This window comes from Microtus pennsylvanicus, chromosome 7, assembly GCF_037038515.1.
Source record: "Microtus pennsylvanicus isolate mMicPen1 chromosome 7, mMicPen1.hap1, whole genome shotgun sequence".
NCBI classification, from domain to species: domain Eukaryota; kingdom Metazoa; phylum Chordata; class Mammalia; order Rodentia; family Cricetidae; genus Microtus; species Microtus pennsylvanicus.
The window spans coordinates 25059884-25073354 of NC_134585.1; the positions used below are offsets into that span (position 1 = coordinate 25059884).

At 37.4% G+C, this 13471-nt stretch overlaps 1 protein-coding gene across 2 annotated transcripts in view; it reads right to left on the minus strand.

Annotated features, from left to right (window-relative positions):
* LOC142854531 (E3 SUMO-protein ligase RanBP2) overlaps window positions 1-13471 on the minus strand; it is a 56625-nt gene that overhangs the window by 13574 nt on the left and 29580 nt on the right. Inside the window, exons 18-21 of one of the 2 annotated variants that reach the window (XM_075980232.1) lie at window positions 12719-12854; window positions 7856-7950; window positions 2268-7059; window positions 1317-1394 (exon numbers count right to left, since the gene is read on the minus strand). In XM_075980232.1, coding sequence (XP_075836347.1) covers window positions 1317-1394; window positions 2268-7059; window positions 7856-7950; window positions 12719-12854 — 5101 coding nt within the window. The remainder of the gene's footprint in view (window positions 1-1316; window positions 1395-2267; window positions 7060-7855; window positions 7951-12718; window positions 12855-13471) is intronic. The other variant, XM_075980231.1, reaches the window with a different exon arrangement.

Sequence of the window (13471 nt, forward strand, 5' to 3'; positions counted from 1 at the left end):
GATTATCTAACATAAAATTAGTATGCCCCAGAGCCAACCTGCATTAGTTCTCTAAGCTCCTTTAAGAAAGCAAACAACTTCTAACTACAAAGGATGGCAGGTGATAGCATGTATCCATTCCGCGCATATTTCCAAGTGTGGAATTAGATAAAAGTTAAACAATCATTCTTCAGTCATACTTTATGTATCAAGACAATTTCTGTGACTAAAAACACCCCTATTCCACTCCCACCTGATGAAAGGTCAAAAATTTGGAGAGGAAAAACGGAAGATGAAGTCTCTTCTGATATATTAAGAATCTCTAGCTTATAGGAACTGATAAACCAGTGCCTTAAACCAGTCATGAAATATGCATGTACCAGCTACTATGAGAAAACATTCTCCAAAGCCACCATGTCCAATATGGTAGTCTACCCACATGTGGCTTCCCAACACTTCAAAGGTGATTAAACTAAACTAACATGGGCTAGAGGTATGAAAGTGCACACTGGACTCTAATGGCTTGGTATAAAAAAGAATATAAAATATCTTCACTTTCTTTTAAATCCTTATTAAAAGATGATATATTTTGTACATATATATTAAATTGAATAGATCACTTTTTTATGCCGATTTCCTCATTTTCTATGCTGCTCACAAAAAAATTTAGACACAGATCATATTTTATTTCTACTGGATGGTGTTACTTTAGAGAACTGGTAGAACCTACCCCTACAAGGTCAGGATGAATACTGGACATATTTCCCTCATTTGCTCTTAGTGAATGTCTACAAATTCTATATGCTTAATGTTCTTTCTAGTCAAGAAGTGACTCATATCTATAAATGATTTGTACTTCATAAGAAACACAAGTTACAGAAGGGTAGCTGTAAAAACAAGGTCTACTTTCAAACAGTTTCTAAACCCTAAAGAGACATGTTTTACATACATTCTACTGCCATCCTATCTGAATACTGCCACACACAGTAGTGGCTAAAGTCAAAGATTAGAAAAGCAGGTTCTACAGAGTTGAAAAGAAAAAAGTTCAGTGAAGCAGAGAGAGCGAGAGCGAGAGAGAGAGACAACACACAGACATTAAGCATAGTTGAAGATGAAGCCAAGAGAGCACCAAAAAACATAAATAGCACCCAGGTACATTTTAAAACGTAATTTTGAAAGTTGTTTGTTACAGCCCTACTCAAAAGGTATGCTTTGTAAAATGGCATTCTTTAGCATGCACACTGCAGTGTTAAGTACTTCAGTTCATACAGCCACAAGTACTTGGCTAAGGACTACCAGCTGCCAGTCACCTCATACTGGGAATACTAGATCTATACCTTTGCTCTCAGGTTGTAAGGTAGGGAAGCTGGTCCAAAAGGCCATGGGATTAGATTTAAAAAGGCTAAAATTAAATCCTAGGAAAATAAAGAATATTCATTTTTTAACATCTTATGAAACAAATTGACTCTTAATACATAAGAAGTTGGAACCCTCAATTTCTATCAATCTGGTTGTCTTACATATCCAAGGTCTTTCTTCGCTAATTTACTAAGAGGTGGCAATACTAACTCATATAACACACACGGAACATCTCAATAACACATGCTTTAAGTTGATTTTAAAACAAAACACTGGCCGGGCGGTGGTGGCGCACGCCTTTAATCCCAGCACTCGGGGAGGCAGAGGCAGGCGGATCTCTGTGAGTTCGAGACCAGCCTGGTCTACAGAGCTAGTTCCAGGACAGGCTCCAAAGCCACAGAGAAACCCTGTCTCGAAAAACCAAAAAAAAAAACAAAACACTGAAGAATCAACATTTAAAAGACTAATACTCATGAATCAAGTGCATGAGTCTTTGTACTAGATTAGCTTCTTTGGCTCTGCTTTATGATACATGCCTCTCAAGTTACTGAAACAAATCTCTTATGATCTGTTAGTCTGAATACTCACAGGCAAACTTACTTAGGGGTTAGACTTGTCTATGAAAATAATTCAAAATGTTCACTAACTAGTGTTTACGACACAACTTCGACTAAAATATTTGTTTCCTAAAGAGTCAAAGACACACACTTTTAAAAAATCTGCTGGGGACTAGAGAGATGGCCCAATGGTTAAGAGCACCGTTTGCTCTTTCAGAGGACCCAGGTCCAATTCCCAGCACCCATATGGCAGCTCACAACCATCTGTAACATCAAAGTATCTGACACTCTCATACAGACATAAATAAGAATAAATCATTTCAAAAAATATTTTTAAAAAAACCTGCTTAACTCTAAACATTGCGTACTTACCCTTTTCTGGTGCTTTAAATGTGTAACTAGGTGAAGACTCCTCCTTTGGACAGGCAACGACATTTCTGACTTTGCCATCTGAAGACTGTCTGATGTCAGTCTGTGGTTTACACTTGTCAGGTTCTACCTTTCCTCCAGATCCACTCTGAACTACTGAAGTAACTTCATTACTGCTATTTTTCAAAGGTGCATTAAAACTAAATCCAAACAAAGATCCAGTGGCTGAACTATTGCCAAATGCAAATGGCTTTGATTTTTCACTACTAAAAATGCTTTTAACAGACTCTGAGCCAAATACAAACTTTGGAGGAGAAACCACTGCTTTTGGTGTTGTTTCAGAAGTGCTAGATGTTTCTCCAGCTTCTGAAGTTGTGTCTACTACCTCATCTCCCTGAATTACATCAGTCCTTTCTCTTGTGGTCTCTTCTAAAATGGCTACAGCAATTTTGCCACATGGTGATTCTCGAGGAGTGCTCAGATGAGAAGCATGAGGTGTTATCAAACAGTCTTTTTCTTGGGCTGTTTTTGCTTCATCAAAAATTTTCTTAAATGAATCTGCAACATCCTGTAGTTTAAAACGAACAGCTAAATGTTCTATTTTTCTTTCTCCATCTGCAAAATCACATGCAGTCCATACCCACACTCTTTCTGTCCCTTTCATATTTTGCAAAGTCATATCTGGAGTTATTCTGTGATTGGCACAAAGTTTTAATACTTGGTCCCGTCTCATCACTATGCGAACTTGCTTATTATCATAATTTTGTAGAATCTTTATATCGCCAATGCCTCTTTCTTTCCACTGACCAGCATCTTTATCATATCTGTAGAGCTTTGCTCTGTGACTAAAAACAACCTGTTCATTTTCCTCACCGCTGGATACTTCAACTAGATCAGGTAAGGGTACAACAGGCTCAAAGTACTGTCCATCTCTTTCTTCTTCTTGAGTAACATCAGATTCTTCATCAGTGCCAACTGAAGCTCCACTCTGGTTCAATTTGGCAGGAGACTTAGACGGACTCAAAGCAGATTTAAAACTGAAGTTAAATCCTGTAGTTGACTCACCGAAACGGAAGAGGTTTTTCCGTACAGGGCTGCTTGCCAACGGAGAAGCATGAACTGAGCTGCTGCTGACGCTGTCGTCCAAGGCATCTTCCCGTAAGTCATAGTTGTCCCATTCTAAGGTAGGCCCAGCGTGTTCAGGATTTTGCTTCACTGTTGTGTCTGAAGCACTGGAAGCATCGGCACCTGAACTTGTATTCTCTTCATCGGTGACCTTTACTTGATCATTTGTCAAAAATGTTTTGAAATCTTTCAGTCCACTCTTCATCTCCTCAGCTCTCTGTATTAACTTAGCAGCCCTGCCAGTATCCACAAGCTTATGGGGAGTCTGAAGTGGAATGTCTAAGAGAAGCCGCTGACACTCCTCAAATTTCTGCTTGAACTCTTCGGCTAGCTCTGGTGTTTTAAACTTTGCAGCCAGCTGTTCCAGCTTAGCATCACCATCTGAAAAGTCACTAGCTAGCCACATCCACGCTCTATCGGACCCCGAGAGAGGCTTCAGGTTCATGGTGGTGGTTATCCAATGATTGGCACAGACTTTTAGTACTTGCTCTCTTCTCATCAGCATTCTTAGTTTACCATTGACTTCATTTTTGAGAATTTTTAAGTTCCCCAAACCCCTTTCTTTCCACTGACTTATCTCAGCATCAAATCTAAATAATTTCACCCTCTGTGAATACAAAACTTTTTCATCTTCTTCTCCTGTTACAAGCTCTACTTTTTCAGGCATCTGCACCACTGGCTCAAAATGGATGTCATCACTGTCCTCGGTCTTGTAGGCATCATCATCTTTCTCAGGATCCGAAGACGTGTTAGCTTTCTCAGCCACTTTGCCACTTTGTGATGAGAATAACTTTTCTCCCGCACCTGAAAATCCCTTGAAATTAGGGTCTTTCTTGCCAAACTGAAACCCTTCTCCTGAAGTTGACTTTGCAAGATCTGCAAAGGTGAAAGTGCTGCTTGTCTGACCAAAGATCACACCACTGCCATTCTTCTGACCACTAACATCATGAGCTTGGAACCCAGTATCACTTTCAAGGTGTTTTTCACTCTTCTTCTCTTCATTTCCTTTTTCCTGAATGCCAAATTTAAACCCATCAGCAGACACAGGAATGGAAAAACTAAACCCGTCCTTGATTGACTTAAATTCTGTGTTAGAAGATCCCTGAAAGCCAAAGGAAGATGTTTTTTCTTGATCCGCATGCCCAAATTTAAATTTCTGCTCTGTAATGCCAAATTTGAAATTTTTTTCTGGAAAGTTACTTTTAAATTCTGTTCCCATTTGACTTCCTACAGATTCATTTAACTGTGATTTTGAGCCCACTGTGAAAGCTGAAGAAGATTCTACAACAGACTTATGAGTTGGCTTGGAGGCATCACAAGCCACACACTTTAGAGAAGAGCTCTCATTTTGGACAGAACAAACACTGCACTCCCACTGTCCTTCCTTTTTGGTAAACAATCCTTCAAATCCACTTTTTGGAGATTTGCTTGTCTCTGAAGCGGCAGAAGTTGGGATAACAGATGTAGGCTGATTCTGTTTATTTGGATTCTGACAAGCAATACACTGAGCAGCACTTGCTTCATTTCGGACTAAACACTGGCTGCAATCCCATTGTCCTTCCTTCTTAGTGAACATACCCTCAAATCCACTCCTGGGAGCCTTACTCATCTCTGAAGAACCAAACTTGAAAGAGGCGGCAGCTGGACTTGTCTTAGCAGGATTCTGGCAAGCAACACACTTTACAGCATTTGCTTCATTTCTCACCAAGCACGAACTACAATCCCACTGTCCTTCTTTCTTAGCAAACATGTCCTCGAATCCACCCTTTGCAGGTTTACTTATATCCGAAGTACTGGCCTTAAAAGAGGCAGGTGATGAAACAGTAGACACAGCCTGTTTTCCTGGATTCTGACAAGCAACACATTTTGTAGAGCTTCCGTCATTTCGGACCAGGCATATATCGCAATCCCACTCTCCTTCCTTTTTAGAAAAAACAGATCTGAAATCACTGTCAACAGACTTAGGAAGGTCTCCCTGCCCAAATTTGAAAGAAGTCTGAACAAAAGAAGATCCATTTTTGTTAGCTGATTTTGTATTCTGACATGCAATGCACCTAGATATAGTGGGCTCGTTTCTTACTAAACAAACACTGCAATCCCAATGACCTTCCTTATTCGGGGTCATCATTGCAAATCGATCTTGAGCATTTTCTGGGCCAGTTTTAGGAGCAAAGCCATTTTCAACTAATGGTGGACCTAGGAGCTCTTTATTATTGGCTGGGTTTATATTTTGGCATGATACACATTTCTTAGCAGTTGCAGCATTCTTAAATGAGCAGCTGTTACAATGCCACCAAGACCCTTCCTTCTTTACAATCTGAAATTCAAAATTCAAGTTTCCACCATCCGATTTGCAAATATCCTTGTTATCATGAGCTGCAGGTTCTTTTACAATTCTGATAGTATGGTTTGGTGCTGTAGACACATTTGTTCCTGAGGCTTTTAAAATCTTCTGGGCTTCTTCAAATTTACACTTAAATAATGCTGCTTCCTCAGGAGTTTTGAATCTAATTGCAAGCTGCTCTGGTTTTGGTAACTCATCTGCATAATCAAGGGCATGCCATACAAAAGATCTATCTGAGCCAGCATTGGGTGTCAGCTTCATATCCGGACTAATGTAATGATTTGCACAGATCTTTAATACTTGCTCTCGTCTCATCAGAAGGCGAATTTTACCAGACGTTTTATGTCTTAATATTTTTACATTGCCTATCCCACGCTCCTTCCATTCTTTGGATTCACCATCAAAACGGAACAATTTTGCACGATTGCAAAAGAATTCTTCTTCATCTTCCTCACCGGTTTTTACTTCTATCTTGTCAGGAAGAGGAACCACAGGCTCAAAGTGAGGGCCATCATCATCCTCATCCCCATGAGCACTTCCTCCATCTGTCTCATGACTCTTATTTGCCAGCTCTGAAGCAGGGGGTGCAAATATAGATTTTCCTGGACCGTGAAAAGTAAACATATCATCATTTCGACGAAAACCAGAATTCTTCTGCTGGTTTTGGCCTATGTTTTCTGTAAGTGTCATTCCAGACACATTTTTGCTCCCAAAATTAAATGTATTTCGAGACCCAATAGTTTGACCAGAAATTGATTTTGGTCCACTATAGCCATCTCCTTGCAAAGGTTTATCTGAAGTCAGAAGACCCAAAAGACTTTCACTATTACTATAAGCTGTTGAAGGAGGCTGTGTTACAACCTGTGGTGATGAAAATGTGAAGTCACCGTCATTTGACTTAAAGTTTGAGTTAAACTTAAAGGGAGTTGGCTGTGTTGTGTGTGCTGGTGTTGTCAGAGGTGGCCTTATTACTTCACCCGGCACGGGCTGAACAAAATTGGTTTTTCCAAATTCCATAACCTTTGATTCTGCTGGCCTTGAAGCATGAGCTACAAGTGGAGGTTTTGTGAAATACCCTGGTTCTGGCAAAGGTGGATTTGTGCTTGTCTGTTGAACATTATAATTAAAGTAATCATCACCCCTGGGTGATAGAATTCCTGTTGCAGGAGACTCAAACCGCAAGGGAGGACCATACATCTCCTGAGAGAACATACAAGCTGATGAATTCTGCACTGGCGGTGTATGCATCTGTTGTGAATGCATCTGCTGTGGATAGGCGTAAATATGCTGCTGGGGTGGAAGCCTATTCATGCCATAAACTGGTCCCTAAAAGAAAAAATTAAAATATTTTATACATTAACCATAAGACCATATAAAGATAACCATAACCATATGAAAAGCTACATATAAATCAACTCTTATAAACCTGAAATTATGAGTATTATTCAGCAATAGCACCAATGTACACAGAAGAACAAGGGACACCAATGGTGCTACAAAGACACCTGTATATTTACTTGGCATGTACTAATAAGATGTCTTAAACTTCTACACTTACAAATAGCTTCTTCAGTCATTAATCACTTACCAAATGATCTTAATTAGCAGTGGTAATTATGACTAAAATTCACTGTACCAACTGGGCTTTATTCTAAACATTTTATCTCATTTTAGGATCCTCAAAAACTGTATTAACTGTAGTATAATTTTCATTTTAAAATAGGTATTCCCTAAGAGGTTCAGAAGTTAAAAAAAGCTTGCCCAAGGTCACAATAAGTAGAAGAGGGGTCTAAATGCACCCCCAGCTCTCTGTCCTTCCAGTCTTCATTTTCAATTACTGTTTGAGCCAACAGGTTGGCAATACAGCAGACTAGCAACACAAGAATATACTTGCCCTATTCCAACTGAAATAGAAAGACACAAGGGCTAAAACTTGCAATCTTCCTATATTTAACATATTTCAAATGTTTCAACTTACTTCTAAAATACAAAACTAAGAAATTCCTGTATTATGAAGATCACAAAATTTCCAATACTGAACTACTTACTCCTTTCATTTTCTTTAAAAGAAACCTAAACATTTAAAATGTAGTTATAAATATACAAGTTTTTCCTTTATTACCTTTGTGGGAGTAACATTAGCTGCTGGTCTGAGAAGATACTGGGAATTATATGCTGGTGACTGACTATAATATACTGAAGGGCCAGTAGTTGCAACTAAAAACAAACAAACAAAAGAAAAGGAAAAGAAAAAGAAAACAATGTTAAAAGTCTATTCTATAGTTCAAAATACTATTATCTAGACAAGAGTTATAAATACAAAATAGGAATCAAAGAAAATTTTAATTATTCTATCTTTACATTTCTACACATTAAAGTAACCCAAAGTAATCAATAAATGAAAAACTAAAAAGAAAACCTATAAAAATGACATAAAAATAAAAAAAATAAAAAAGACCACCGCTGTTGTCTATGCCTAGACTAAGGCATAAGTGGCATATGCTACTTGATCTCCACACTCAAAGAGACAGCCAGATTTCTTCTGAGTTTCAGTCAAAGCTACATAGTGAGAGACTCTCTCTCTCAAATGAAAAACCAAGAAGAATGCAAATGGTCCATCTAAGATCAGCAGGATTTAAAAGCACAGGATGATCAACATTAGAAATATAGTAGTTACAAAAGATTTACTAACCAAAATGCATCTGATGACCTAAAGTTTAAAAGAGGCCTTGAAAATCTACAGAATAGTAGTGCTATGAACTCAAAATATTACTGAGATTTAAGTATAAAATCATCTAATATAATCATGGAAAGGACCTCACAATAAGCATGTGGCCAAATACATGGCTCAGCAGGTGAAGGTGGTTACCACACAAACCTAGCAATATGATTTTCATTTCCAGAACACACGCTATGGCACAGACAGACAGACACGCACAATACATCAAAATTTAAAACAACAAATTAACACAAAACTTGTTCTTTGGCTTAAAGTACACATGTGCACACACATACATAAAAATATAACACTGAAAGACAAACTATATGCTCCATCTGTTCTGTGAGCTTTATTAGGAACTGAAACTACTAAAAGGCACTTAAACTAAGTGGCAAAACTACAGTGTTGTGCTCACTCTATTTTATGACAGTGCTACCAGAACTAAAAACCAAAAGACCTTTCGTACTGTACATATTTACTGTAGAAGTAAAGTAAGTACTCCCAAGTTAGAATTTGGAAACCTAATGGAATGGCCTGATGGGACAGAACTATTATTCTAAGGAGGAGGAAACAGGCACAGAAGTTACAAGTTGATAGTCATGACACAATAATCTAAAAAAAAAAATCTACGGGTAAGAAGCTAGAGACATGGCTGTTCTTGTGGAAGAGAGTCCACATGGCAGCTCACAACTGTCAACCACAAGCACTGAATGCCTACAGTGTACATGTACGTGCAGGCAAAAGAATGCAACTCTATCAGTGCCTGGAGACTCAGTAGGACAAAAAATTAGAAACAAAAAAAGAAAGAGAAGCCAGTATATGAATAGACAATTAAGAGAATATTCCAAAACGTGTTTAGGGGCTGGAAAGACGGCTCAGCAGTTACGAACACTGGCTGCTCATCCGGAGGAGTCAGACTAGATTTCCAGCACCCATTTGGCAGCTCATAACGATAACTCCAGTCCCAGAGGCTCTGAAGCCTTCTTCCAGTTTCAGGTACTAGGCACACATGTGGTGCACAGACACACATGCAGACAAAATACTTATATGCATAAAACAAATATAAAAGTTTTAAAGACTATGTATGTTTTTAAAGGGTGGTTAATCTTTAGTTTTCGTTAAATTGTTCAGTACTTCTGAGATTTATTGATCTTTACCTTCTAGGCATCTAATTTTTAAAAGACAACAAGAATACCTCTGTATTATTTACTATGAACACAGGGGGATAAATAAGCTTCCAATAAACTTATGACCTTGCCAACGAGCAATTGAAGTTTTTCTTAACTATAAAACAAGGATGTACTAGCCAGTACAATTTTTTTTATCATTAAAAGAATATGACAGCCGGGCGGTGGTGGCGCACGCCTTTAATCCCAACACTCGGGAGGCAGAGGCAGGCGGATCTCTGTGAGTTCGAGGCCAGCCTGGTCTACAAGAGCTAGTTCCAGGACAGGAACCAAAAGCTTCAGAGAAACCCTGTCTCGAAAATCCAAAAAAAAAAAAAAAAAAAAAAGAAGAAGAATACGACAATGTGAATGTTTATAGACTTATATGACACCAAAAAAAAGATCCTTTTTGCCTGTACACAGAAGAAATGGAAATAGTAACCAAGGAGGTACTAAGTAACTGATGCACACAAGAACTAATAAACTCTAGAGGTCAGCCAGTCTATTTAATCCCCTACAAAAGAGTTTTAAGCAGTTCAAGGTCTATGCTCTAAACGCATACTTTCTATGTAATGTATGACACTGAGTTTACCTTCATGAAACCTTGCTAACACTGAGAAATCACTATGAGAAGAGAACAGAGAGAACTCGTCAAGTGTGACTCCGTGAACCAGAACACAATGTGCTTATTTAAACTAGATCTTACACTAAACATCAATCCCATCCCTCACGCAGAGACATGAGAATCACTGTAAGTTTGAAGTCAGTTTTGAGCTACATCATGGGTTCTAGTCCAGTCTGGGCTACAAAATAAGATGTTGTTAAAATGAACAAAACAAAATAATCAATATACATTACAGCTCTAATTAAGTTAGTTCTTGTCTAAATTTTTTGGTGCCAAAGGTATCAGAATATTTGCATATACATAAAGATGTCTTAAGAACAGAAAGCAAGTAATACCAAATTTATTCATGTTTCATAAATTCATTCATTCAATTCAATTTGTTTGTTTCTGAGACAGGGCCTCACTAAGCAGGCAAGACTGGCCTTAGACTTGTGATCTTCCTGCTTGAGCATCTTGAGTACTGGGCTATAACCATGTTTGCCATCATACCCTGCCTATATTTTCAGTGAATTTATATTCTGACAACATCCTCTCATATGAGTGTATTGTGTAGGATTTTTCCACTTAGGACACCTTGTCACTCAAAAACTACAACAAGAGAAAAAAAAAAGTGCTGGGCACAGTGGCTCCTGCCTATTATCCCAGCACTTGGGAGGCAGAAGCAGGCAGATCTCTCTGAGTTTGAGGCCAGCCTGGGCTACAAAGCAAGTTCCAGGACAGCCAGAGCTTTCACAAGAAACCTTGTGTCTCGAAAAAACAAAAAACAAAGAAAGACCTACCATACTATTAAGTTTCAGGTTTTACAGAATTTCAGATTTCATTTGAGTAATCTGTCAGGTAAGAAACCTATTTTTATTATTGCTGACCACCTGGGGGCGCTATACCATACTGGCAAGTTACTTCTAAGTTAGGGATAAAAACACCAATCTATCAGTAACTAGCAGTATAGCAAGTACTAATGGATAAACTAATCCTTCAAAAAGCATTTCCTCATCTATAACACTAAAATTACCAAGAGTATTTACACAGTTACTATGATAAAATTATACAAAATGTACTTTTGTACATAACCAACCCACAATAAACATCACCATACCTATCTGTACAAACACAAATGCTCAAGACAATTATATGAAACAAATATCAACTCCATATTTTAGGAGTTAAATTATACAGCTAAAATATAAGAAAAAAACTTCAAATGAACTTATTATGCAGCCAGCTGTGGGGGTATATGTCTATAATCTTAGCACTTGGGTAGAAGAAGCAGGTGAAAGAATTCAAATGAATGAGTTTGAGGCCACCCTGGTCTACAGTGAGTTCCAGGCCATCCAGAGTTGAATAATAAAACTCTATCTCAATAGATAGATTGAGCAGTTGATTGACTAGATAGATAGATAGATAGATAGATAGATAGATAGATAGATAGATAGATAGATAGATATAGATAGATGATAGATAGATAGAAGATAGATAGGTAGATAGATGATAGATAGAAGATAGATAGATAGATTAGATAGATAGATAGATAGATAGATAGATAGATAGATAGATAGATATAGATGATAGATAGATAGAAGATAGATAGGTAGATAGATATAGATAGATGATAGATAGATAGATAGATAGATAGATAGATAGATAGATAGATAGATAGATAGATAGAAGATAGATAGGTAGATAGATGATAGATAGATAGATAGATAGATAGATAGATAGATAGATAGATAGAAGATAGGCAGATAGATGATAGGTAGATGATAGATAGATGATAGGTAGATGATAGATAGATAAATAGGTAGGTAGACAGATAGGTAGGTAGGTAGGTAGATAGTAGATAGATAGATAGATAGATAGATAGATAGATAGATAGATAGATAGCAAGTGAGCAGATAATTATGGGTTTCCTGGTGAATAATCACATTTCAAAATTAGGGCTGGAGAAATGACTCGGCCATAAAAGCTAGGCTCACAATGAAAATTAATTAATTACTTTCCTGTCTCTCTAAACACCATCAAAATAACTCAAGAGGTTTAAGTTCTTATTAGGCACCATCTCAGTACCTAACAATATTGCTCAACATGTTTCAAATTATGAAACATTTCACAGTTTAGCTATGAGGTATATAAAAAGATTCTAAGACATTCCTTGAGATTTAATATATATATGGAGTTAGTTAAGATTTGTTTCTGACTGGACTTATAAAATTTCAGTATACTAAATATAGAGTTTGAACAAACATGTAAGTAAACATATTTGAATGAAAAAACCACAGACAAGTTAAATTCACAAGTTACCTATTTAAATCTTGGGGGATGGGGGGAACTGAGCTGGGGGTATAGCTCAGAGATAGAACATCTATCTAGCAAGCATGCAGCTTCAAGTTGAAATCTCAGTACTATAAAAAAGAGAAAAATTTTTAAAAGGAGAGTAATATTTTATTAGATCTGGGGGTTGTTCAGTTGCCAGCTTACCTGTTAGCGGAGCCCCGTGAAAAGTTTGTGAGCCCTGATACCCATCAGGAGCTGGGTCTTGTCCATAATGTTCTGGAGGCCAGCGATGAGGGGAGGCAGAGTTATTACTATTTAACTTCAATTCCTGCATTTCTTTCTATTTAAAGAAAATAAAAGGAAAAGTTAAACATTTAATTATATAATACTAGAACAGTCTCAGCGAACACTTAGCAAATATTTTAAATTTAAATACTTGGTGGTATCTTTTAGAATATACTCTCCACTGGAATCTAGATACTAAGAACATGGTTATTTAATGTGTTAAAATTTGTCTACTGTAATTTTTCACTTTAACTCTATCCCACAGAACTAATTCCCTAAATCTTATTTAATTTCCATTCCATACTTAACTGACATTAATCTTCATAAAATTTAGTCTCACTAAAAACTTAGAAACTCATAAAACTTAAGATAAATAAATTTCTTTTTCTGATACCCATTATCCTCAAGCTCTTGAGCTACCTACTCAGCCTCTAAGATCTTCTCCCTGTACCGCTCTGTTCTTCTCATCATCTGGACTAATTAGCACTGAAGGTCACCTCTCAATACTTAACCACGTGGGGGTGAAAACAAACTTCCAAATTACTCACAGCAACTGAAAATAGTATCTGCTCAAAATTTATCATGTATACACATTCTTAGTCATATATCATGTCGTTAGTAAACAAGAGAACTTCAAATTAGACAGACACAGTTATCAAACCTTAAATAGAC